The sequence below is a fragment of the Cavia porcellus genome, unplaced genomic scaffold (assembly GCF_034190915.1).
Source record: "Cavia porcellus strain 051 isolate PalLab524CR breed Dunkin Hartley unplaced genomic scaffold, mCavPor4.1 scaffold_26, whole genome shotgun sequence".
NCBI lineage: Eukaryota > Metazoa > Chordata > Mammalia > Rodentia > Caviidae > Cavia > Cavia porcellus.
Genome location: NW_026947509.1, coordinates 37,038,981 through 37,064,184, shown reverse-complemented (window position 1 = coordinate 37,064,184; position 25,204 = coordinate 37,038,981). Strand labels below are relative to the sequence as shown.

The 25,204-nt window shown below is 39.3% G+C and overlaps 1 protein-coding gene across 5 annotated transcripts in view; it reads left to right on the top strand.

The window, feature by feature from the left end:
• Daw1 (dynein assembly factor with WD repeats 1) overlaps positions 1 to 25,204 on the top strand; it is a 47,722-nt gene that overhangs the window by 10,407 nt on the left and 12,111 nt on the right. For 4 of the 5 annotated variants that reach the window (XR_010043467.1, XR_010043468.1, XM_063237209.1 and 1 more), the window contains exons 2-10: positions 2,032 to 2,104; positions 4,441 to 4,585; positions 6,516 to 6,574; positions 8,744 to 8,866; positions 14,128 to 14,227; positions 17,605 to 17,712; positions 19,690 to 19,796; positions 21,353 to 21,455; positions 22,245 to 22,359. Coding sequence is in view for 3 of the 5 variants with exons in the window: in XM_063237209.1 (XP_063093279.1) it covers positions 2,032 to 2,104; positions 4,441 to 4,585; positions 6,516 to 6,574; positions 8,744 to 8,866; positions 14,128 to 14,227; positions 17,605 to 17,712; positions 19,690 to 19,796; positions 21,353 to 21,455; positions 22,245 to 22,359 (933 nt within the window). In the remaining 2 variants the exon portion in view is untranslated. The remainder of the gene's footprint in view (positions 1 to 2,031; positions 2,105 to 4,440; positions 4,586 to 6,515; positions 6,575 to 8,743; positions 8,867 to 14,127; positions 14,228 to 17,604; positions 17,713 to 19,689; positions 19,797 to 21,352; positions 21,456 to 22,244; positions 22,360 to 25,204) is intronic. The other variant, XM_063237210.1, reaches the window with a different exon arrangement.

Here is a 25,204-nt window from a genome sequence, read left to right as displayed (position 1 = left end):
TCCAGATGACCTTAAAGAAGCCGACTGTTAAAGATATTTGTGAAAATGTTACTCATTGCATTTTTTAATGTTTGGTTTTGGGAAACATGGCTATTTTTTATAAAATGATGCCAAGTATGTTAAAATGTCGTAAGTCTGTTGTAAGACTTTTAATAATTTTTATTTTTTGAGAGGGTACTGGGGGTCGAACTCAGGACCTCACACTTGCCACACAGGTGATGTGCCACTGAGCTAAATCTCTATTTTAATTGTTGGTGTGGAAAATATTGCAAAATAAAACCTTTTTCACTTCCTAAACAATTTTTAAAAGTAAAGGGAGGCCCTGCGGGCCACATTTGAGTTTGGAGATCGTGATGCCACATCTGCGGAGTTAGCACAGTGACACAGTAATTTACGGTCTTTTTTCTCTCCACTGTTTAGAATGAATTTATTCCTGACCTCAAGATTGTAACTACATCTTTATAATCACAACTCTGCTACTGAGAAAATTCAGCGTGCTTTTCATTTAAATTATAATTTCAAGTTCCCTATGGTTCAACTCCTATGTATGTCCCGAGGCTCTCCATTTTTCTCATTTGTTTCAAATGGATCTGTGACTGTTGAAACATTTTTCTGATAACTCTTTTAAAATTCTTGTGAGAAACCTGCAAATCTCATTCATCTCTATATTGTTGTTTGTTACTGACCTTTTCTGGCTCTGGAGATGATGGATGATATTTTGCTGTATCCTGTATACTGATGTCTGTTGATTGCCTTTTCCTGATTTTAGATGGAAGCATTTAAAGGAGTCTTGAACACTTTAGCATGATTGGAGACTCTCGATCCAATCTAAGTCTTTTATCTTTGCAGATCATCACCCTGTTTAGATTTAGCTTAAGTCCTGCTCTACATTTGTGGGCTTTGGTTTCAATGCTGGTTTGGTTTTCTGAGCACTTGCAATGTTGTCCTGCTGTGGTTCGCTTTGCTGGTGTGCCCAATCTCCTGCTCAGTCCTTAGTGGTGCTGTTTGGGTCAGCCCTGGGCTGGGTGATGACACTGATGGCTAGGCAGGGAGACAGAGACCTTTACTGATGCTGCTGCAATATCCAGTTGTAGGGTAGGGTCTGGAGTCCCCCAGGATGGCACGGCCTCTCCTTCTGCAGGTATATGGACCACACATGGGAGGTCCAGCTGTGGAGGAGCAGTCCTAGGACTCTGCCAGTGCTGCTGCAGATCACGTGGAGCTGGGCTGAGAAGGACAGGGGCTTTGCTGTCACAAATGTGACAGTGCCTGGTATATGTGCTGGGGACTGGGACGGCCCTGGACTTCCACCCATGGGTGACACACCTGGAAAGAGCACAATCCCCAAGACAGAGCTTTGGACTTCTGTTAGTGCTTGCTTGGCTTTCCTTTTCCTGGTCTTTTGGCCATAGAGAGCAATTCACCGCTTTGTTGTTTCTGGACTGTGCCTTTTGGTGATTCCTGGCTGCAGTTAGCTTGGTCCCAGTTTTGTAGCATACAGAAGATAAAAAGAAAAGCCAGAATCAGGTGTGGTGATGTAGGGCTTTGGGAGGCCGAGGCAGGAAGTTTGCAATTTCGAGGCCATCTGAGGCAGCTCAGGGGAACTCTGTATCAAAAACATAAAAATTTTTAAAAGTTTCAATTCAGTGTTATGGCCCAATGCTCAATGACTAGCACCCCCAAAACAAAACCAAACAAAACAACATTATTATTATTGAATTCACAATCTTGCACTCACCATGCAGGTGCTTACATAAGTGAACTAAATCCCCAGTCCCTATCTCAGGAAGTTCTATGTTGTCACTTCTGTCAGGTCTCTGGCCATTCCATTTTCTTCTCTTGTACTGTTAATTATGTTTTAACCTTGTCAATTAAACAGTTTCAAGGGAATTTACAGGGAAAGATCAGGAAAAATTTCTACAACCTTGGTTGCGAGTATTACTGCATATTTTTATGTTGAGAAATTAAAAATCTAAAACTTTTTGCTGTAGAAGGTCACTGCTGAGCACTATACATTTGTTTGATTTATAGGAATTATGTTGGAGTATGAAACAAATGGAGTTTTAAAGACCAAATCAATTGATTTACTTGAGCTTGATCCCAGGTAAGTGAGCTGTGCAATGCCCTAGCTATTTCATATCAAAACATTTTATTGGAAAACTCTGATGACATGGATGAGCTGAAAAAACTACATTATTCAAAACATTATTTTTCTCTGTATATTTGATCTTGTTCACTTCTGTGGGTTGTGCTCAAAGATCTTGCTGGAAGCAGAGTGGGTGGTAAAAAGAGGGTCGTGAATCTGCCCTTTGTAATTTTAAGCAGGTTTTTTTTTTTTTGAATTATGCAAGTTGTGAAGACAGTTTCTATGTAACTCATATCTAGCTTCCCCTATTGTTAATATTTTAGGTTAGCATGGTAGTTGTGTCACAAATAATGTATTGGTTGTGTTACGCTATTATTAACTAAGGCCCAAATTTACTCAGACTTCCTTAGTTTTCTCCTAATTCTCCCTCTGTTCAAGGATTCTCTCTAGGATCCCACAGGATGTTTGGTCATCTGTCTTGTTAGGCTCCTCTCTATGGCAGTATCTTAGACTTTCTTATTTTTGATGACCTTATCATTTTTAGGAGTACTAGCTATTGTGTTTTAAGAAATATCACTGAATCTGTTTCTTAGTCAATAAATATTTCATAAGGCTGATTCCATATGTTTCTTATGATTAATTTCCATTAGACAGCGTGGAGTAACCTGCTATCTACCTCTGAAATTTGGTGTGAAAAAAGACTTTTTCTGGGGTCATGTTGCCTGGAACTCACTCATTTTAGGGTGTATCATGCAAATCTCTATTCAAAATACAGGGTCTAAGTACTTGTGGAAATTCAGTTTCAGATATGATAAAGATATTCTCAGTGGGTAGAAAACAGAAACAAAACAAAGCCAAAAACATCAAAATATTGTGTCTTACACAATATTTCACATAGGTGGGCTGCTCTGTAGTTTTAAAATGAGTTACTCATAGGTACTGAGGTCCTTACAGGTATTTAGAAAGGGGTGTGTTTGTCTTGGAGCTGATTCCATGTATTGATCAGCTTTTCTGATACTAGAACACAATACCCAACATACACAACTTAAAGGAGCATGGATTTATTTTTGCTTATGATTTCCAAGAATTCAGTCCACGTTCATCTGGCTCCATGGCGGAGATGTCATGGTGGAAAGGAGGCCATGGGGGAACAGCGTAGCTGGGAAGCAAGGCAAGGGAACAGTTCTAAAAAAAGGAGGGTGAAGGACCAGATGTAATATACAAGGTTGTGTCTCCTTTACCCACCCGGAAGTGGACTTTACTGATTCCTTTGGTGACTCCCAAGCCACTCAATTTGACACAATGACAATTTGACACCACATTCCACCCCTTGAAAACCTGATACCCAAACACATCTCCTTAACCCGTATTTAATCCTTGAATAAAAGCAAAATCAGAATTTCACCTAACAGGGCCGGCTGGGGTATGGCTCAGTGGCACAGTGCCTTCCTGGCATGTATAAGGTCCTGAGTTCTATTTCCAATACCAAGAAAGACAAAAAAATTCCACTTAACATGGTACAACTGTCTTGCTTACAACCAAGAATGCAATAATCTCTTTCCCCAAATCCCAACCATTCTAACATTTTTTTCTAAAAGTCTAAAATTTCTTCTCAGACTCAAGGTGGACTCCTAAGTGTAAACATCTATAAAAACCAAAAATGTCATGTAATTCCTTCAATGGAAGGAAACAGAAAAAAACAACTCATCACACTCAGAACTGCTATGCTTGTAGCCTTCCTAAGTGTCTGAGTATAGGTTTTGCTGCTATAATAAAAGCAGCTGGAGCCTGGTAACTTATAAAGAGCAGACATCTGTGTCTCATAGTCCTGGAGACTGGAAAGTTCGCGGCTGAGATGCCTGTGGGTTTGGTGTCTGGCGAGGGCTTTCTCTGCTTCCAAGAGGGAACCTTGATGCTCCTGAGGCAGAAAAAAGAGGAGGGCTGCCTCTTCACATGGAAAAAGCAGAAGGGGAGAGGGCCACACTGCTTCCATCAGCCCTCTGATAAAACACCACTCTTACAGCATAGTCGTTGAGAGGCCTGTCACATAACACTGGTACACTGACCTTTAAGTTTAATAGCTTTAAGAAGGACACACACAGTCACAGAGCTATGAGCACTGTGTGCCCTGAGAAAAGTCTGAGTCATGGAAAAACCTATTCTAGACAAGCCAGGCATCTTGCTTTTGTGCCACGACTCTCCTTTTTGAATTGTTGGGAAAGAGGATGATGCTTTTTAAAAAAATTTAAATATTTTATTAATGTGCTTCATAAAGCAATATAGTTCCTCATGCAATGAATATAAATGCAAGTATTAACGTGAAAAATGTTTTTTTTGGGGGGGCCGAATTTCAGCACTGATGTGGACGCTTTAGTAGAAGAGATCCAGAAAGCAGAGCCTCTGATCACGGCTTCAAGAACGGAGCAGGTGAGACTGTTAGTGCAGAGGCTGCAGGCCAAGCTGGGGCAGAACGGCAGCCACGTCTTCTACCTTTTCAAGGTAAGGCGCTGCAGCGGGTGGTTGGTTGGTCAGCTTGTTACAGCCGGTATCTCTAGTAAAACCCTGACTAGTACAGGCATGTTTAACCACCCCAGGCAGAAGAAATTCCATAAAGTACCTGGCGTTTCTCTCCTTCTAAACATAGTTTTCTGTTTCCCTGAAAAGAACTTTTTCAACAAAAATTCTTATGTGGCTTTTGCTTCACACTTCATATATATTTGCTATACTTAAAGAGTCAATATTTAAGAAATGAGTGAAATTCAAAAACACTTATTTCTTGAGATGCTAAATATTCCTGAGAGGTTTAGGTCCCCTTTGATGTGATAAATTGAAAGGGTTCTTACCACTAAGGTAGTTCTAAGTTATTGAGCAGTTAAAAATTATTTCCCAGTTCAAGCAGTTTTAGTAAATTATGTTTCATGCTTTATAAACATTTCATATTTTTGGCTTTTATGTGAATTTCAGGAAATTATTTATAGGACTTAAATAATTTTAGTTTGATGTAATATGCTCATTTCTTACTATAGTTTTCATAGCGAAATTAAATTTATAACAAGTGTGGTCATTTAGTACTTTTATGAAAAACTTTGTTATTTAAAACCTCCAAACTTTATCCTAAAAATTACTTCATATTATGCTACTTTTATTTTATGATTTAAATATAATTATAATAATAACCATATTTTTTATGTATGTGCCTACCCTACCTGATATAAAATATTCAGGTCCGCTTTGGTAGTCATCCATCTAAATTTCTGGAAAAAACTGAGGTTGATTTTGTAAATATCTCTTCTTCCAGCAGGTGGTAGTGTTTAACTTCAAATGTGAGATCTAAGACTATAGTTACCATGAATTAATCATCCAGAGAGCTTTTGACAGTGAAAGCGAATGCTATTAGCAGTTAAACTTTGGCAGCAGACATAGCTGGAAAGAGCCCAGTCTAGAAAATCATTCTTTTAATACATTTTCCAATTTTGGTATATCCATCCAGTGAATAGTCATTGAACATCCATTATATGCTAGGCAGTGGAGAGATTGAAAAACTCTAAAGGAAATTTAGGATTCAAAAAGTAATAATCATTGTAAAATCTATATGGATCATATTTAATGGAGTTCCTATATACAGTTATCATCAATAACTAAAACAAACAAACAAACCAACAAATTCAAGCAAGGCTGCAGTGGAAAATGAACACTTCTATACTGATGGTGGGAATGTAAGCTAGAACAACTACTATGGAGATCAATATGGAGATTCCTCAAAAAACTAAAACTGGAAATTCCATTCAGTCTATCTATTCTCCTTCTCTTCTTCCTCTTGAGAGAATTACATCCATCAGAATATGGTGATACAGGCACACCCATGTTTACAGCAGCACAACTCAGAATAGCTAAATCTTGGAAGCAGCCTGTATGTCCACCAGCAGATAAATGGATAAAGAAAATCTGAATCATCTGTAGGGAAATGGATGCATCTTGAGATTGTAATGCTTAGTGAAATAAATCGATGCAGAAGTTTATATATTTTATGGCTTCTCATATAAGAAACCTGAAGTATAAATAATTTAGACTAAAATAAAAGATAGATAATAGGAAATGGGGAAATAGAACTTTGTGAATGGAAAGAGAATCTAGAGGTGGGGGAGGGAAAAAGAAGGGGGAGGAATGATTAAGATGTGGTATGTACATCCCAACTCAGCATGATGAATACATTCATGATGTGCCATAAACGTGGGCTAACATAAAGAAGAAATTAGTCCTGTGTAGTTTCTTGTTTAATAGACAAATTTACTGTAAAGGTAAGTTGGTAGTGATCAAAAACACAGTTACAATGATGTTGAATGTCTTCACTCATTTGAAGGTAAAAAATTAATGAATTAGGCTTAATTTGGTAGAAGTCCAAAATAAAACATGTTTTTTTTCCTTGAAGGTCCTCAGAGCACATATATTGCCGTTGACTAATGTCGCACTTAACAAATCAGGAACATGGTAAGATTCTGTTTTTATTTCTAATTTTTAGCAATGAGGAGATAAATATTTCTGAGAATTTGTCAAATATACCATATAGTTAAATATTTCATGTGTTCATTTCTCTTGATTTTGGAATCCTTCTGAATACAGAGGAGAAAGGAATGTAAGCTCTTTCTTTCTCTATTCTAAGTTTTCTATAATAATGTCATTTGGGTGATACAGCTGTGAGTAACAGGAGTTGGGAATGGATCAGGTAGGGCAACCTTGGATCTGCCTTGGTGGTAGGAGCCATCACACAGCAGCCACAGCACATGTGTGTGTGACTGAGCTCTTCAGAGCAGGATCAGGGTGCTGGGATGTGAGGACTGGAACCGTCAGGCCAGTGTTCAGTGCGTGCCTTGTGTCTGCTTGGCATCTGAGGTGCTAGGTAGGAGAGGTGAGTTAGAAAGCTTATTTTGCCTCCAGTCCTAAGTATACATATTCCTGTAGTGTTTGGTTTCCTAGGACCACTCTAATAATACAGCACCAGCTAAATGACACACACAACAGAAATTTGTTGCTTGCAGGTCTGGAGGTTAGAAGCCCAAAGGAGAAGGTAGTTCTTCTGAGGGCTGTGAGGGAGAATCTGCCTAAACCTTTGTCCCAGCTTCTGGTGGTGTGTTTAATGTGTAGAACAACACACTGATGTATGCCTTCATTTCTACAAGGTGTTTGTGTGTGTGTGTGTGTGTGTGTGTGTGTGTGTATGACTATTTCTGACCTCATTACACATTCAGTGACACTATTGCCAATCAAAGACATATTATGAGGTGCCAGGCCCACGGATATCAACAAACGAGTTTTGGAGTGGGGCTGGAACACAGCTCAGCCCATAGCAATGTCTGTAGTACATTTATGAATAGATTCAAATATAGGTCTGCATCTGTCCAAGGTGAAGGAAGCCAGGTGAAAAGAAGCTAGAAGGAAAATGCTTCATTTTAAAAATTTTTAGTAAGTTCATTGCTACAATTTAGTCATACATAATGATCATGTTCAACATAGGGAATTTATACCTGTACGTGATATATCTCAATTCCTCTTTAGGAAAATCCTTTAAGGGTAACCAAAAATACACCATCTTAGCAGTCATTCTGTTAAGTTAGGTTTACATGCCGGAATTTGTTTCCAATTTTTATCATTACTGCTAGACATTCAGACTTGCTTTTTGGCCTCCTGCATTAGTTCATTATGTTGGAAATTAAATCACTTTGCTTTATGTTTAAATTAACGTTTCTGTTTCAGAGATATTTTAAAAAGAAAGCCTTTTTCCCAGTCAAGAACTGAATAAATAAGACATTGATATGTTACTGAGACATTTGATCAATATATCTTTTTTGTAGTAGAATAGTCATGTCAAAGAGTTTATTATTAGTAAAGAATGTGTTCCCTAGTTGTATGCATGTTAGTTTTTGAATTGTTGTTTTAGGTCCTGATAGAATGGGGATATATCAGATGAGCAGAGCATTAGGATCTTCAGAGACAGTCAAGAAGGTGAATGTAGTTGATCAGGTTGGATATTGGGGAGAAATTGAGGTCTGAGAGCTAGCCAAGACTGATGGCATTAAAGGTTTAAAAAGTCTCCCATCTTCTGTGAAGCACAATAGATTTTTAAGGATCCTCCATGAGCTAAGATTCATTAAATGATGATTTCATTTGTTTAGGCAAGAAATAGAGGCAATGGGCAGAAGGGACCATGTTAAGGATATATTTTGAGATTGTGTATTGACAGAAATTGCTGATGGTGCCATTCATAGAGCATGGAGGAAGAGTATGCAGGATAATGATAGAATGCTATGCTCAACAACTGAGATGATGCTATTTTGAGATGCATAGATATAGATATTTAGTGTCATAGAGTATTATTGATTGTTATGCACAGTCTTTAATTATGTAAGGTTATATATTATGGGACTGTTTTAACAATTATTAGCAGAATTCCTCTGCTTTGTTTAGTGACTAGCTTTTTGGTTGGAAATACAGATGCTTTGAAGTCCAAGGTTTTAGACATTGTTCATAATTTGTCGATAGTCATGATTTTCATCATAAAGAAACAAAGCCTAGGAGTTATTATCCTGCAGGTAGAAATTGGAGTTTCTGTTAACATAGTGCCATTCTCATTCTGTCATGTGCTTGTGGCCCTTTTGTTAGCTTTATCACAGGAAGCTACGATCGGACATGCAAGGTCTGGGACACCAGGTCCGGAGAGGAGCTGCGCACCCTGGAGGGCCACGGGAATGTGGTCTACGCCATAGCATTCAACAATCCTTACGGGTCTGTTTCCTCATTCACTACCTCCTTCCTTAATTCCTGTGCTCACCCTACATCTATTAGAGGGTGAAGAGAAGCAGACAGGATTAAAATGTATTGAGTGTCTGGTATGTCCTTAGGAAGCCTTTTCAATACCTCCTTCAATGTGTAGAGAATGTAGGTAGGTATTATTCTTAGACTATAAAGTTCAAGTACTCTTCTGGGGGCCACCAGAGGTAAAAGAGAGTGGTATTGGATTTCAACGAGACTGACTGTCTGGCCTCGGGAGTTCCCAGAGATGTACATTTGCAGTGGGTCTGGATCAGGGATATGCATGCGCAGTTACAACATGGTTTACACTTCAGCCTTGCCAGGTGGCAGCAATGCATGTGTAACATGCTAGTTAATAGAACCAAGAGCAACAGAAGCACTAGAAGCCAAGCTCTGGTGAACTGACTTGGAATCAGTGGATGACTCCATGTTTCTCTGTCCTTGCACACAACACACTACTGATGTTTCTGGCCCCCTTGGGTATCTATAGCAGTGGGTTTAACTTTTCTCCCTAGCTCAAGAGCTAGGTGTATTTGTCCATAAGGCTGAATTTTCATTCCACTAATTTAATGGGGGATTTAATTCCACAAATCATTGCATAATTAAACATTTTATAAAAATTAATGAAATATGAGTGTGAGAAGAAAGTTGTTTTGGCAAGTTAAATCTTTACAAAAGTCTTACTAACTGAAGCTTTGGTTAAGATCAGTGTTAGTTAGAATATATATACTGGGAGAATATGGAAAAATTCTGTACTCTGATTGTTCTATAATATATTTAAGTTCTTAAAGTTTCTTTCTTTCTTTCTTTCTTTCTTTTTTTTTTTTTTTTTTGTACTGGGAATTGAACTTACAACCTAGCGCTTGCCAGGCAGATACTTATGCCACTGAGCTAAATCCCCAGCCCCAGTTAAGTTTCTTATGACATTTTAAAGAAAACTGACCTGGGCACATGTCAGTTTGCTATGGGTGGCATATCTTTGTAATATCAGCACTCTGGGTGGCTGAGACAGAATGATCACAAGTGTGAGCTCAGGCTTGGGAATTTAGCCACTTAAGGAGACCCAGTCTGAAAGATAAAAAAAGAAAAACAAAGAAAAAGAAAAAAAAAAAAAGAAAAAGAAAGAGGGCTAAGGATACAACTCAGTGTGAAAACCCTTGGTTGAATCCTTACTACTAGCAAAACAACTAGGAATTGTAGAGGTTTGATGTGATTTCTGTTGGAACACGAATTCCAATAGCTGACACAGAGTCGAAGAAAAGGCTTTGAGTTTTTGTCAAAAGATTAGCAAATGAATGTGTATTTGTTCAAAATTTTTAAGTGTGTGTGTTGTAGTTAGGGTTTGTTAAGGAATATATTTAATGTAGAACACACAATTTAAGAGTTATTTTATACCTTTTTGTTATGTGGGATACTATTGTATGTGAAGGTATGCTCAACTATTTCGAAGAAAGAGACAGTACAGTAGCTACTGTTAATATTGGGTTGTCTTGTGGTGAAGCACTGTGTTGCTTACATAGATATGTTCTGATCTGTTTGTTCTGTCCTTGTTTGTCTTAATCCCTTTAAAATAAAAAAAAAATTTAAAAAGTTATTTTATAATATTCATACAAAAAGTTAAATGCAGAAAGTACAAGAAATCTGTGTACACGCTAGACCTGAAGAATCCAGTCGAGGCCCTGGATCCCACGGCAATGTCCTGCAGGAGTCCAGCTTAAGACCGATGGCAATGCCCTCCACCAGTTCTGGAGTCCACAGCAATGTCTCAAGCAAGTCTGTAATCAAAGATCTGCACCAGGAAGGCCCAGTGGCCAGTGGTGGAAGCTAGAAAGTCTGCACAGTAGAGTGAAGAGTCTATGTCAGAAGGCTGAGGGATCTGCATTGGAGGCAGGAAGTGATGTTCAATGTGAAGACCAGAGCTCCCCGACAACAGCAGCTGTCCCAGGCTACAGTGAGGACTCGAGCTCCTCCTCCAGTGAGAACATCCAAGTTCATATCAGCAAAATCAGCCATGGCAAGCTTCTCCATGAAAACCAAGAGCATACAATCTTCCCTCCAATCCTTCTTTGGTGTCATTTTGGCAGCAATTCTCCAGGGGGTCTTCCACGCCCAGAACCATACCAGCTCAGTTGTGCTGGGCTTTCCTGCCCAAACTGATCATTCATTAGTCCACCACAACCTGTATCTTCTTTATAGTTTTTGCTGGTTCAGTAAATGTAGTTCACCCACTATAGCATCGTGATGACTAGAACAAAACAGTAACTAGTTCAGAAGCTAAGAGGAGTAGAACAGTGTGGTTTTTCCTCGTTTGAATGTCTTTGGAGGTGATGTGAAGTAAGAACCTAAACCCGAAGGATGAGAGATGGAGAGGGTATTGGCAGCTTGGGATTTGCAGGCAGGGTTGCGGCAGGCAGCTCAGTGGTCTCTCCAATGAGCACTTCCTATAGTGAAATGGAAGGGTTGGGGGCAGAGATCCGTGGAGTTTACGCTGTTCTGCCAGACCGAGTTGCTATCAAAGAGTTTGGAACAAAGGAGTTGGAGAGTGAATGTACTATCTAGAAGGGTTGTGCCGGTGGGAAGTCGCAGAAGGGAAGGGGTTCCCAAGGAGGCCGGTGCGGACATCCACGCACAAGACAGTGAAAGCTCTGTGGGATGGCAGGGAGACTGGGGCACCTTTCTTGACGTTTGATGACTCAAAGAAGAATTTTACACTCCAATTAAAACAATGGGTGTCTAGGTCTTGCATGTCATTACATCTTTTTAAAATGTAATACTTTCCAAACACATTAATTGTGATGGCATAATCAACCTTAAGCGGCACATTAAGTGACTAAATATGACAAATTACAGACAATTTAACATACTTTGTCATTTCTCTAGGATGACAGTTTTTTATAATACAGTACCTTATTATACTAATTTGAGGAAGTGAAAAATGGTATTAAAATTTTCAATGGTACTGTTTTACACTGCCAGTATAATTCTTACTTTTATTGCATTGTAATGTTCTGTAATATAATGTCACATTTTTAATAGTCTATTTGATAGACATGATATATTTTGGGTGTCTATGTGAGAACAATATTTCCTGGGAGTTGTGAGGTGAAGAATTTGTTCTGGTACTGTTGGAGTCTATCAAGAGCTCTAATGAAAATCCCTTTTGTTAATTATGTAAATAGTTATCCCAGTCTTATGGTTTATTTGTGAAGTATGATCAAAAGATATGGTGAATATTTTAATTAAAATTTTTATTACAGCAAAAAATGCATTGCCTTAATTCTTCTCAAAATACTCCCACCCCCTGCCCCTGCCTTAATTCAAACACATGTTTCCCATTATCCTTAAGACTTTCTGAAGCAATTGTAGAATCGTATGTTGTGTCTTTAGTTGTGCTGTCCTGGCTGCCTTTTGACAGTCCTGATTGATTTACTTTTCACCATCATTTTGGCCCCGAGGAAGAGCTAGAAGTCATTTGGTGACAGATCCTGTGAATAAGTGGATGAGGACACACGTGTGTTTCCATTTCTGTTGGATGGCCGCGTCATTCACCATGTTTTAGATCACACCTCGTAAACACGTGCATGAGAGAGGACTCTAGCACTGCTTCAGAGAGTGGCAGGAATGATGGGATGCATGATTTAGAAGCCTGTGGGGGTTAATAACCATGACAATGTGACTTTTACAGTAATGATTTTGAAAACACTTCAGCATTTAATGATTCAATGTATATTTTTAATCAGACCTCAAATGGGCTAAAGCAGTGGTTTTCATTGCTTTTAGCATTTTGCTTTCAGCGAGTTAAGACATCTACCACAAAAAAGGAATGTGTGTGTGTGGTGTGGGGGGGTGGTTTAGTGTTTATCTACTTCATACATTAGGTCAGGGATAAGTTTTGATTCGATAAAGTAATTCTCAAAGATGCTGACATTAGTGATATCTTTTATGATGTGGCATCATCTGGAGTTCGAGAACAGTTTGTGATAGAACAGAAACTGCTCAGGAAACAAGAACAACTTGAAACTGGTATATTTGAGAGGAGGAATGGAACCCAATGCTTGAGCACTGTCATGAGCAGAAGTTGGAAGATGGCAGCAGTGGATGGAAAATGCTCCAGTGTCCTGGACCAGATCCCAAAGGAGCAAGGCAGTTGAGAGACTCGGGGTAACCAACCATCCTTGAGGGTTTAGAAGCTTCGGTGGTTTGTGTGGGGCGCCACAGGGACGAGCTGCCCTGAAATGTTGACAGAAAAGATCTTGCTTTTCCGTAGACTGAGAGACCACAGAAGTATCACATGGCTGGCTTGGGAACCCAGGGATAAAAGCAAGACGTCAGTTTTGGTGCAGTTGTGCTGGATGTGTATAATTGGACTTGGGATCTTATTGTTTGGATCTTAAGGTCCCTTGTATATTTGAACAATGAAATTCAACGGAAATGATAACACAGTGGGTAAACTTTCAGTGACCTTGGTGTAAAGGATAAATATGGGTTAAGGTTAAAAGAAGAGGTTTTAGTGCCAAGACAAAGATTAATCAGGCTAATCTATTTCTATCTTTCCATGACTATGGCAGCACTGCTTGAGTCAACCAGGGAAGCTGTTTGTTAGAAAGTCTTTGTCAATCTCTTCTCTGTATCCTTTTTACACAGTGTTTTGATACAGGGTCTCACTATATAGTAGGCTGGCCTCAAACCCACAGTGATCCTCATGCCTCAGTCTCCTAAATGATGGGATTACAGGTGTGTTACACCTCATCCAGCTTTATGTCCTCTTATAACTGGAATATTACTGTTATTTTCTCAAAGACTTAGACATTATCTAATTCCCCACAACCTTATTAGCTATATGATTACTTGAATTTATATCTTTTCAGTTTTTTTCTTTTAAAGTCAATCTTCACTTGTCTATATAAATATTAACAGACATTTTCTATGTTCATACAGCTAAAACTACACACTAGTCACATTAATATTACTGATTTTCCCTGCTAAATCTTTTCTAAGCATCCATTGTTAATTTAAAAATATATTTATGCATTTAACACAAGATCTGTAAAATTAAGCAAAAAGTTTATGTCATTCAAAAATTAGCTCTTTTTTGTTATCTACTGAAATAAATATAGGATTGCTTATACAGATGTAAATTCCTCAGTAGATGGGCACGCATACATTAATAGCTCTTGTCTTAATTTAGCTTAATGTGTAACTGATTTAAAGATCCACATGCTTTTAAATTACAGCGACAAAATCGCCACTGGGTCCTTTGATAAGACGTGTAAACTGTGGAATACAGAAACAGGAAAATGTTACCACACCTTTAGGGGACATACAGCAGAAATAGTGAGTAAATTTCATATTTGTATCATTTATTTTACACTGCTCTTTTTAAGGCTGTCATTATTAATGCAGAAGTTGTACTTGTATAATTTTCAAATTCGAACCTACCTTATTAGTATTGGTCAGCATGAATTTTATATGGCAGTGCTGATACCATTTAAAGATAGCTTACTTTTTAATAATTTACAGATACTGTGAGCAACTGACTAAGTAACCATGTGATATAATGAGTGTAATATTCAACCTTTTTCTTTTTCATTCACTTGCCTTTAAAGAACTGATTCAGTGTGGATTGATGAAGTTACAAATAGCTTTTAAAACATCTTTATTATATCGTGTGGAATGATTTACGCTTATTTTCAGGATAACATGAGAACTCAAATTTGTGTAAATAGTCTGATGCTCTGAGTAGCTTTCTCATGTTGGGAAGCCCTTGCCCTTAGCCAATTCTGCATTACATTTCCTAATCATTAGTGAGCTAATTGGTACCCTATGGAACAAGTGATGACTAGTAAACGAGCTCCTAATTTTAGGAGAAACCTTGCTTATACTTGTCCTTACAGTTCATGGTATTTTTTCACCTGAGAAGAGCACACGCTGCACTTAAGATATTTTTTACACATGGGACACTACAGGGAAAAACAGTCACTGAGCCTTAGTGGCACTGCTGTTGGAGGTACCATCCTGAGACCTTGACATGTACTAGCATAGTTGTGCCTCATAACCCTAAGAGGGGGGATTGATTTCTGCATTCTGAGGCACAGTTGAGGATTCTGGGGCATAGAGAGACTTGTCTAAGGTCAAGTAAGACATAATTCCTTTTTTTAGAAAGCAACTGTGTCTCTACACTCTTTTGGGATTTCTAGTCTATAAGTATTTACTAAATGCTAATTATGTTGTCTTAAAAGCTTAGGGTACTGCAAAATTAGACACCGTGCTTATTATCCACCAAAGATTCTGGTGTGCAATAGAAGTACAGTCAATGAATTGATTTCTAAGGGATTGTTTGAGTGCTAGAAATGGGCACTAAATGAGGGAACTGCCAAGTTCCCCTGGCAAGAGCGGGTGTCCAGAACAGACTTACAGTGAAGTGGGTGGGACGGGCATTCCAGGCAGACGGAGCAGCATTGGCCAGGGCCAGAGGAGCTGTGCAACTATGGTGCATACTGGAGAGCTCAGGTGGCTCCCTAAGGTCAGAGAAGAACAGCCTGACTTCCCCTATGGTGGATGCACAGAGTGCCAGTACAGATGTGCACACATTAGGGGAGCTGCCTGCTACACGTGGTCTGAGGCGAAGGACAGAGATCCTCATCCCATGTTAAGGATGTCAATCCTCAGTTGACTCATAACACAGTAAAAATGGGATTTCAAGGTGGGCTTTGGGAAAGGCAGGCACAGGCTGTGTTGTAGATGTATGGAGGTCCTGATAGGATGTTGAGAAACTTGGACTTCATTTTGTAGGTACTGAGATTTTTTCACTGGGATAAAGTATGCTTCAATTAGCTCTTTGGGATGATTAGTTTTGTGACAGTGCGGAGGAGAAATGGGAGGTAGGTGAGATCAGGGGCACAGGCCAGTTGGGAACTTGTCTGAATGGTAAACAGTGGCACATTATCATAAGGCAGATGAGGAGGACATGTGAGATGTTAAAGGAGTGGGGAGAGAAGAACCTGTTTACCAAGCAGAAGGAAGGCATGAGGGAAAAGGGAAATCTAAGATGATTCCCAATTTGGGGTGGATGGCTAGCAGTACCAGTCACCAGTGAAGCAGGTTTGTGTTCATGCGACTCTGGAGTCTTTCATTGGTAAGAGCTGCCTGTGCGATATCTAAACAGGCATCCATTGGCAATGGATTGGCTCTTGGAGGATGGAACTGGACATCAGGCCTGGGGAGGGCCATGGAAGTGAGTCACTGGGGTTTGGGTACCAGAAGAGACCAGTGAGAAAGTGAAATTGTCCAAAGGAATGGCAGCACATGGAGAGAAGCCTGGCAGATTCTGGAAGATGAAAACGTTAGTTCATACAACCATCCTTAGCAACAACAGCAATAACAACAAACAAGAGGAGAAAGAGTTGTCAAAACTGTAGAAATTGTGGAGACCAAAGATACCAACACTGCAGACATTAGGGAGGTTTAGTTGTTGGCTAACCACACCTCTTTAGATTTAGCCGGAGTGATTTCTGGAGATGAAGAGTGAGCAGAAGATGAGCAAAAAGTGAAGATAAACTATTTTTTCACAGAATTTGGTTGTAAAGGGGGAAAAGTAATTAAAAATGGTGCATCGAATCAAAGGAGGGCTTACTTTTATGGTATATGGGGAAAGCTCAAGCACATTTACCAGCTACTAGGAAGGATCTAAGCTGGAGGGGAGGAAAGGTAGAGTGTACAAGGTCTCTTCTAGGAGTGCAGGGCAGAGGATGTAGAATGGATGAAGGAGCTCTCTGCACCTGAGATTGAAGGGGAGGAGATTATGTGGGAGGTGAGGAAGTTCCCATCTGCTAGGTTAGTTTTCCAGAGAAGTGGGCTGAGGACCAGTTATGTGCTTGGGAAGAGTAAGAACAAAGGTCAAAGGTTGAAGGCAAGAGTGGGGTCTAGGGAATAGTTAAGCTTGGTGCAGTGAAAGTTAGTAGGGCATGGTGCTGAGGGTTCACCAAGGTATGCATGGGCAGCGCCAGTGACCTGGGCAGCTTTCTTAAGCTCCATTGGTTGATGAAGCAGGGAGGGTAGATGTTAAATAAAGTTCTGGCTGCATGAAAAGCACATGTGACAGGCAGGCACTGAGGATGCTGGTGGGCATGACACACTCAAGGTACCAGCTGAATAGGGATGGCAGGCCAGGGGGGACAGTAGGGGTCTCAGTGAAATGGAAGATTTCCAGAGGTTCAGAAAGTGAATAGCACGTGAAATAGAAAACTCAAGAGTGTCAGAGAAGGTAACTAGAGGTGGATGAGTAGAAGATAAATGTTCTAGGGAAGCAAGATGTAGCCATAGGAGTAGTTATGGAGATGGAGTCCAGGACATGGGCCTGGGGAGATGGAAGGACACCTGGGACACAGAACCGATGTTGTGAGCCAGCAGTCATAGCCTTATGGAGAAGGGGGTACCAGAACACCGTGAGGCCAACAAGGATTGTGAGAAACTCAGCAAGAGGAGCCTGTGCCCCACACAGCCCAAGCAGGTGATGTAGGAGTACAGTGTCTCTTTTTGGCAGGAGACTGTGTCAGCGTTCTGTCTGGAAAGATCAGGTTTCTCGTATTTAATATTTCATCATGTACTTGTATAAAGAATTAGATTGAATTTGCTAAGGCCTTTGAAAAATTTCCACATAAAATACACAGTATGAAGCTCTCTAAGCTCTTTTCCATTTCATGTGACTTTAGGTATGTTTGTCATTTAATCCTCAAAGCACGCTGGTAGCTACTGGAAGTGTGGACACCACGGCCAAGCTGTGGGACATTAAGAGTGGAGAGGAAGTGTTCACTCTAATGGTATGTGCCCAGTGCCAGCAAGCGTAGCATTTGGATTCATTTTTATTTGTGTCTCTATTATACTTCAGTGACAAACAGAAACAGTGAAATGACACCCAGGACTTGGAGGCAAATTTATTTAACATTGGATGGGCACTGATAAGGAATCAATTGTTTTTCAAAACATCAGGTCTTGAAGACCCAGGGAGGAAAGTTTTTATGAGATTGCAAAGGGGTGGGTGTATGGAGGTAGTGTACTTGGCTGGCTTTGATTGGTTTTTACAATATGCATCACAGTGACCGCAGTTTCTAAGAGACAGGAGCAACCGGAACTGGAACAGGACCTGTTACTTGGGCAGCTAACCGACTGGCTGGGGGCATTTTTTTTTTTTCTAGAATACAGTGAATTCTAAGTCAGAAGATGCCTTTTAACTACTGGTTTTCAAGCTGTGGGTTTGCTGACTATTCCCAAAGACTGGCATGCAGGTGCTGGGAAAAGCAGAGGAACTTTTATTTTTGTTGAATGTCAAGTTGTGGAGCAAGTCAGCTGTAGCTTGGACCCTTCATTGTCCATCTTTGAAAGGATGGCATGTGGGGCTGGCATCCTTTGGAGGAGGACCAGCGGGACAGCAGAAGACTCCTTACAGGAATAACTGTGCTCCTCTCCCACTCCTCTGATAGTTTTCCTATGTAGCAGTATCAGGACAACATGGGGTAGACGATCAGAGGTCAAAGGCCAAAGGTCATGACCCAGAGAGTCAGGGCTCTTGTGTTGGCTCTTGTCTGTCACCACCATATGTCCGGCACCTTCCAGTCACCTGCCACTTTCACTTCCTGCCCCTCCAGCACAAGCAACCACAACAAAACAGGCAAACAGTGTGTTGCGATCACTGAGTATAGCTGGATGATTAACAAAAAGAAACACAGAATTTCTTTTTTCCTAAGAAAGCTAAAAATAGATGGAAAAGACAAGAGAAAATCCCCTAATTTAAAAATAATACTAAGGGGTCTTCCTCCCTAACTCTGAATGCCTAGCATAGTCACACAGGTGTGTTCCTCCTGATCGCAGTTGTAGTGGTTTCATTAGGTTACTGCTTCCTTCCTACTGCTGCTTGCTGGGAGCTGTGGAGGGGAAGGCCCCTGGGAATGCGTTTCCTGTGTGGCTATCCCTTTGCCCAGTGTGCTCATGGCGTTTGGTGAGCTGAGTCCTGCTCTGCACATCTGTGGGCTGGTGGAGAGGAGGCCACGCTCACTGAATGCATCTGGAATTCTAATGTTCGGTTCCATTTCACTTTTGTCATTTGGAATCAAGCTAAAAATCAATTCTAATACTTTGTATTATTTGAAAATACAAGAGTTTTATAGGAAAGGGGCAAGCTGCATGTCCTGATCAAAGTCCTGGGGTCCATGGTGGGCTTCTCAGGAGCACTGGACAGACTGACCAAGGACCACGAGTCTATTTCCTCCTTCACATCAACCACCTGGTAGATTTCCTCTTTCAAAGTTATTAAATTTATTTCAAACACAGTTTTCCTTTGCCCATCATTTATTTTGTAGGCCATAAGGCCACATTCTTTTAAAAGAAAATTGCATACAATTTTGAGAGGATAAGCAAACTGGAGTTTTGCATCCAGATGTACCCTCTGATTCTCTGTCACAGAATCAACCCATTTGGTTGTGGTCACTTAGGCTGGGGCGGGGTGAAGTGGAAGGTGGCAGATCCCAGGAAGTTGCTGGACATTTGGCTGTGACAGACAAGTCCTCATATTTTCGGAATAATGTGAAAGAAACTTTCTTTCTCCAAATGTGCCTTCTTTCTTTAGAAAGAAGTTTTGCTGAGCTAAAATGAATTTGCTTTACATATGTAAGGCAATGATTTTTTTCAACTTACAGAATTGTGTATCTATCACCATAGTCCAGTGTTAGACTAAGATATTGCATGTTTGTAGAAACTGTTTTGTCTATAAGTACGGATGACAGTGTCTCCTCATTTTCTAGGGGCATTTGGCAGAAATCATTTCCTTGGCATTTGACACCTCAGGAAACAGAATCATCACAGGGTCCTTTGATCACACAGTCATAGTGTGGGACACTTCTACTGCAAGGTAATTTATAATGCTTAGGAATTTTCAGCATAGTCACGAGGAGGTGAAGAGGATACAATGTTATTTGCAACTTTATATCATCAAACTCGATATCATTAACTATGCTTTGTGTTTCATAAGAAAAGAACACACTGATAACTTAAACTAATTTATTTTTCATATGTTTGATCTACAAAATAAATATTCCTAGAATTCTGGGCAAATACAGTAATATAGGAAGAGAATATTAGCAGTAGTCTGATTAAACAGCTATGATTTATCCAGCACTATATAATCCAATTTTGATGACTTTTTATAATGTTAGGTATGAAATATATATCTATTATATATTATATAATATTAATATATATTATATAATGTTTATTATATAGTGAATATATAACATTCATAGTTAATCTCTCTAATTTATTTAATCCAAGAACTTCAACTTACTTCCTAATGATTTTTGTGCCTAACTACTAAGAAATTTTTGGAAGACCTCACTGTTGTCTGCATTTTGGTAGAAGGGATCATTATTAGAAGTATCAACAGAGATGGGCTCAGCAAAAATGAAAAGTGTTACAGTTTATGTCTAGATGTCCCCCCACAAAGCTTTATTCAGTCATGGGAGCAGGTTTTTCAGAGAAGTCTGGAACTAGAGTTTGTGGTTGATTTCTGGTCCAATGCTGGGATTAACGAGGTGAGTGCTACATCTTTCCTAGTGCATGTAGTCTCCATATAATATCAGGGACAGAAAGAGGCTTGCCCCACTGTCATGCCCTCTCCTTGCCTTTCCTGTCTTTCATTACCATGAATCGATGCCCCTTTGCTGTGTGCCACCCTGCCTTGAAGCCAATCAGTTATGGGCTGAAACCTCTACAAACGATGAGCCAAATAAACCTTTTCCCCTTTACCTTTGGGTGTTAGATATTTTGTCTTAGCAACAAGACAGCTAAGACAAAAAGTCTTCCAAATTTTTGATATGTTGTTTCTCAACAACCAGGGTCTGCACATCTGGTGCAAGAGTACTTCTGGAGTTTGTTACCATTTCCTCTCTGAGATGTTTTCTTGAATAATGCATTTTTAAAAAATCGTTTTATTTTGTTTTTACAAAGTTATTTTAATTCTACATATTTATAGAGTACAATGTGATAATTAAATTCATGCAATTGGTAATGATCAAAATAGGGTAGTTAGCATTTCCATCTTCTTACATATTTTGTTTCAATATTTCTGATCATAACTGTCCTTATCCTGGAGTACAGGGTAACATTTCAGCGCAACTTTTCAGCATACCCTGTTAAAACAAAGAAAATTAATGGAACCAGAGTACATTTTGTTGAGTGAAAGTTAAACAGGATAGATACTGTCTTTAATCTTTTGAACTTTAGGTGCATTTTTGTTGAAATTAGTAGCATCATTTTGAGCTCTAGCAGAGAAGTTTTTGTTTCCTTGTCAAAAGTATTTTGTGAAAACCAAAATTTAGGTTACTTCACAGAGATGTACTTGATCTCATTATTTTTGTGCATTCACTGGAAAGTGCTCTTTCCACAGTTTTGTTCACTTCCCTTTTGTAGGAAGGTGCACACCTTGATCGGCCACTGTGCTGAGATAAGCAGTTCTGTATTCAACTGGGATTGCTCTCTAATACTAACTGGCTCCATGGATAAGACCTGCATGGTGAGCTCAAGAAGTATATGTGCTTTCTATTGGGTCTGTATTATTCATATTGTCTCAGGCTTTCATTGTAACATGAAAAGATTTCAAAGGTGATAAAAAATTAAGATAGTCATTTATATATAATAAGTATATAAGTAACTTTCTATTTCAAATTTCTCAGCTTGATGGAATTATGAAGTATTAAAACAATTTTGATGTCTTTAAAGTATTATTAGTATCTAATTTTAAAAGGCACATTATGTTTGTTTAATGTCCAGTTGTTCATTTATTAAACTTTGATTTAGCAGGGCTCAGGGAGCCTCATTTAAATTTCTCCCTGCTTCTAAGTTTCTGTATGTTACAAAATAGTTACTAGGAATGTATACTCTGTAATTATCATTTGATTATATAGGAAATATATGATAATATTATAATATACATTTCATCTTTTTGGCATTCCATTCCATTTTGGGATCATGCGTCTTATCATCTGATGCCCTTCTTAAAAAAAGAGGGCCCTTCTTAAATCACTAAAATGTATATTTTGGAAGTTTTTCTTTTCCTAATGTGGTAGATGAATGCCACTAATGTAGCAAACTAATGTCTGACTTTGGTCTTCTCTGTGACCAAAGAATGCTTTTCCAGATAGTTGCATGTGGTCGCTGGTCATTAATCAAGGTAAAATTAATTGAACAAGGGAGAATTAGACCCATGATTTGGCATAGTTATTTAACCATGGATTAGCATGTTAAAAGACCACTGGATGTCTTCACACCTAAGCAGAATACTAGTCTCTTCCTTTACTTGCAGCTGTGGGATGCTACAAATGGGAAATGTGTGGCAACCTTGACAGGCCACGATGATGAAATTCTAGACAGCTGCTTTGATTATGCTGGGAAGCTTTTTGCAACTGCTTCAGCTGATGGTAGGTAATCTACTTATATATTTAATTTATGGAGGAATTAATGCTCTGCTTGATAAGCATGCATCTGTAGTATGATCATCCCCCAGAGTACAAGATTTGGTGGGAATTATAAATATCTTTTCTCCATGATGACCATGTGTGTCATTATGGCGTGTCTATATTATACCCTTGATGATCATATATGATGTTATACATTGTTGTGTCCTTATTATAATCACACATACACAGGTTTTCATTTATCCCATAGTAGCTACGTATAATGCTAGAATCTGCATAATCTCCTGGATGGTTATGTGTGACGTTGCACTGTGTTGACATCATTAACTTGACCAACATTGAGGATATTCTAGTAAATCTGCACCATTTTGTGGTAAATGCATGTGCTGCTTTATTATGTCTGCCACATCTTTGTGATAAATGTATGATGAATTGTCTTTTTTGCCACCATAATTTTACATTGCATTTGGCCATCTTACTGATAACCATGGATATGGTGCTGTATTAGCTACACCTCAGTTGCTTGAAGGGTATATGTGATACTAACACTATATCTCATTTTCCTATTGGCCATGTGTGACATTATAGACTGTGTCATCCAATGACCATGTATTATTGTGCATAGTATCTGCATCATCACTTTGCAAGCTATGCTATTATGCTATGGTGTGTTTTTGTCTCCTTTGAAGCTATGCTTGTTGCTAGGCCATGTATGCTTCATATCACTGCTATCTAATTATGACTACAAAGTCTGTGCTATTTCTTTGATTACCATGCATCACACTATACTGTACTGTTATGTGCTCTACTATACTATTTTGTCATCTCCTGATGGCCCAGTAAAATAATACATTATATATGCATCATTTCCCTGATGACCAGGTAGACACAGCACTGTAATGCATCATTTTGCTGATTACCAAGTGTGATAATATATTTCACTTGTATAATATCATTAAAAGACATGTATGATATTTTATTGTAATCTGTCTCACTTCACTGAAAGAAACACATGCAATATCATACAGTCTGTATCATCTCATTGACAACCACCTGTATTGGCATCCTCTGCAAACATCATGTGTATTTTATTAGTATGTGCTGCTTTGGGAGATTGGCATATATATAGATAATTCAATCTTATACACTCCCTTTACTCTGCCCTCCTGAGTTCCCACTCTTCTCCCCTGTCTCTAAATCTGTGTTTTTGTTTCTTACCATCTCTCCTTTGTTTTAATCTTTAATTTATTTATGATTTAGATTTCTTCTACAAGCAAAATGATGTGGCGTTTTATTTTCTGTGTCTTACTTATTTCACTTAACTTTATGGTGTCAAACAGGTGGCAGAGGAACGTCCCCTGTGTAACCACTTGGTAATTTTTCTCTCAGGTCACAGCTGTACTTCTGCTTGTCAAATTTCTATCTAACCCATGAAGCCACTGTCTTTTGGGCCTCTGCAGGTGCAGATCCAAAGTGCTGACACGACCTGCAGGGATCCCTTGTCCCTCTTCTTTGCCTTTCTTTGGGGTCTCTTTCCAGCCCTTGAGCTTGGTGGAGAGCACCCTGATGGAGCTGAATTCAGTTGCCAGGAGAGAACACTCACTGGCAGGGCTCTAAGTCTTTTCTGCATCCACAGATCTCACCGATCACCACTGCTGCAAGTCCCTGTGTTTCTCATTGTCTTACAGACCCCACAGTGTTGACCATGGTCTCTTCTGTCCCTGGGGCTTGCCAGTTTTATCCAAACCACTGCCCCTGAATGACTCTCCAGCTTCCTCTTCCATGGTACCCTGTTCAAATATCTCTCTCACTGCGCCCTGTCAACCAGCAGGAGAAGAGCTGGCCCTGTGGGCACTGGACTGTGGCAACGAGGCTGAGTGCCCATAGGCAGGTGCTATGCTGGCTTCTTCCCTCAGAGGAACTTGAATGTTTCCCAAGGTGGCGCATGCATGTTCACCAGACCTGGGCTGTAAGCATTGAGGGGGTCCAGAAGCCCTGCTTCTTATTCTCAATGCCTTTGTCACTGTGTTCCATTTCTTGGTCTTCTTCACATCGCCTTCCCTTGGCTGGGTTCCTGTGTCTCTTTTTCTGTAGTTGTGTATCTGCTACTTTGGTGAGGGTCTTGTGTGTCCTGTGGTTTTTGTGCTTTTTGAGTATCTTTGCTAGCTCCTGACAACCATGGAAGATGCAAAATTATGTCCTTGTTATGTCATTGAGATTATGTAGGATGTTGCATCTGTGCCAGGATGCTACTCTATGTCTAATACTTTCTTTGGTAGCATTGTATGATTGTACACTGTACCTACTTTTTCTTAAGAGCAACAATGTTTTTAGCATGGTTCCATAAATTTTTAAATAATTACACATGATGTTATACCATGAATAATATCACTGAGGATGAATATATTATGCTCAGATGTCTATGACATTAACATGATTAACAAGCCATACTTGAAATTACATTATAGCTGTGAAATCTGCTTGACATACAAATTGTTATGTTGCTGAGGCTGGGACTGAACTCCCTCAAGCCTTCCTGAGTGCTAGGATCATGGGCATGTGTCACTGTGCACAGTTTATTTCTTCTAATTTTTTTCCTCCTCTGTTATCAACTATTTTTCCTAGTAGTGATTCTGTTCTTTCCTTGATCAATAACATATTACTAAAAATTCTGTTTTTTAATTTTTTTAAAATTTGAAGTGCTTTTTAAGTCTCTCTTCATCTCTACTTCCTAAGAAATACTGATGTTTGGATAAATCTTATTTATCGTTGCTCTTAATTACCTTGTTAAAAGTTGAATCTCATTCAATAGAGGTGATTACTTCTGTAACTATGTAAGCAGTCAGTT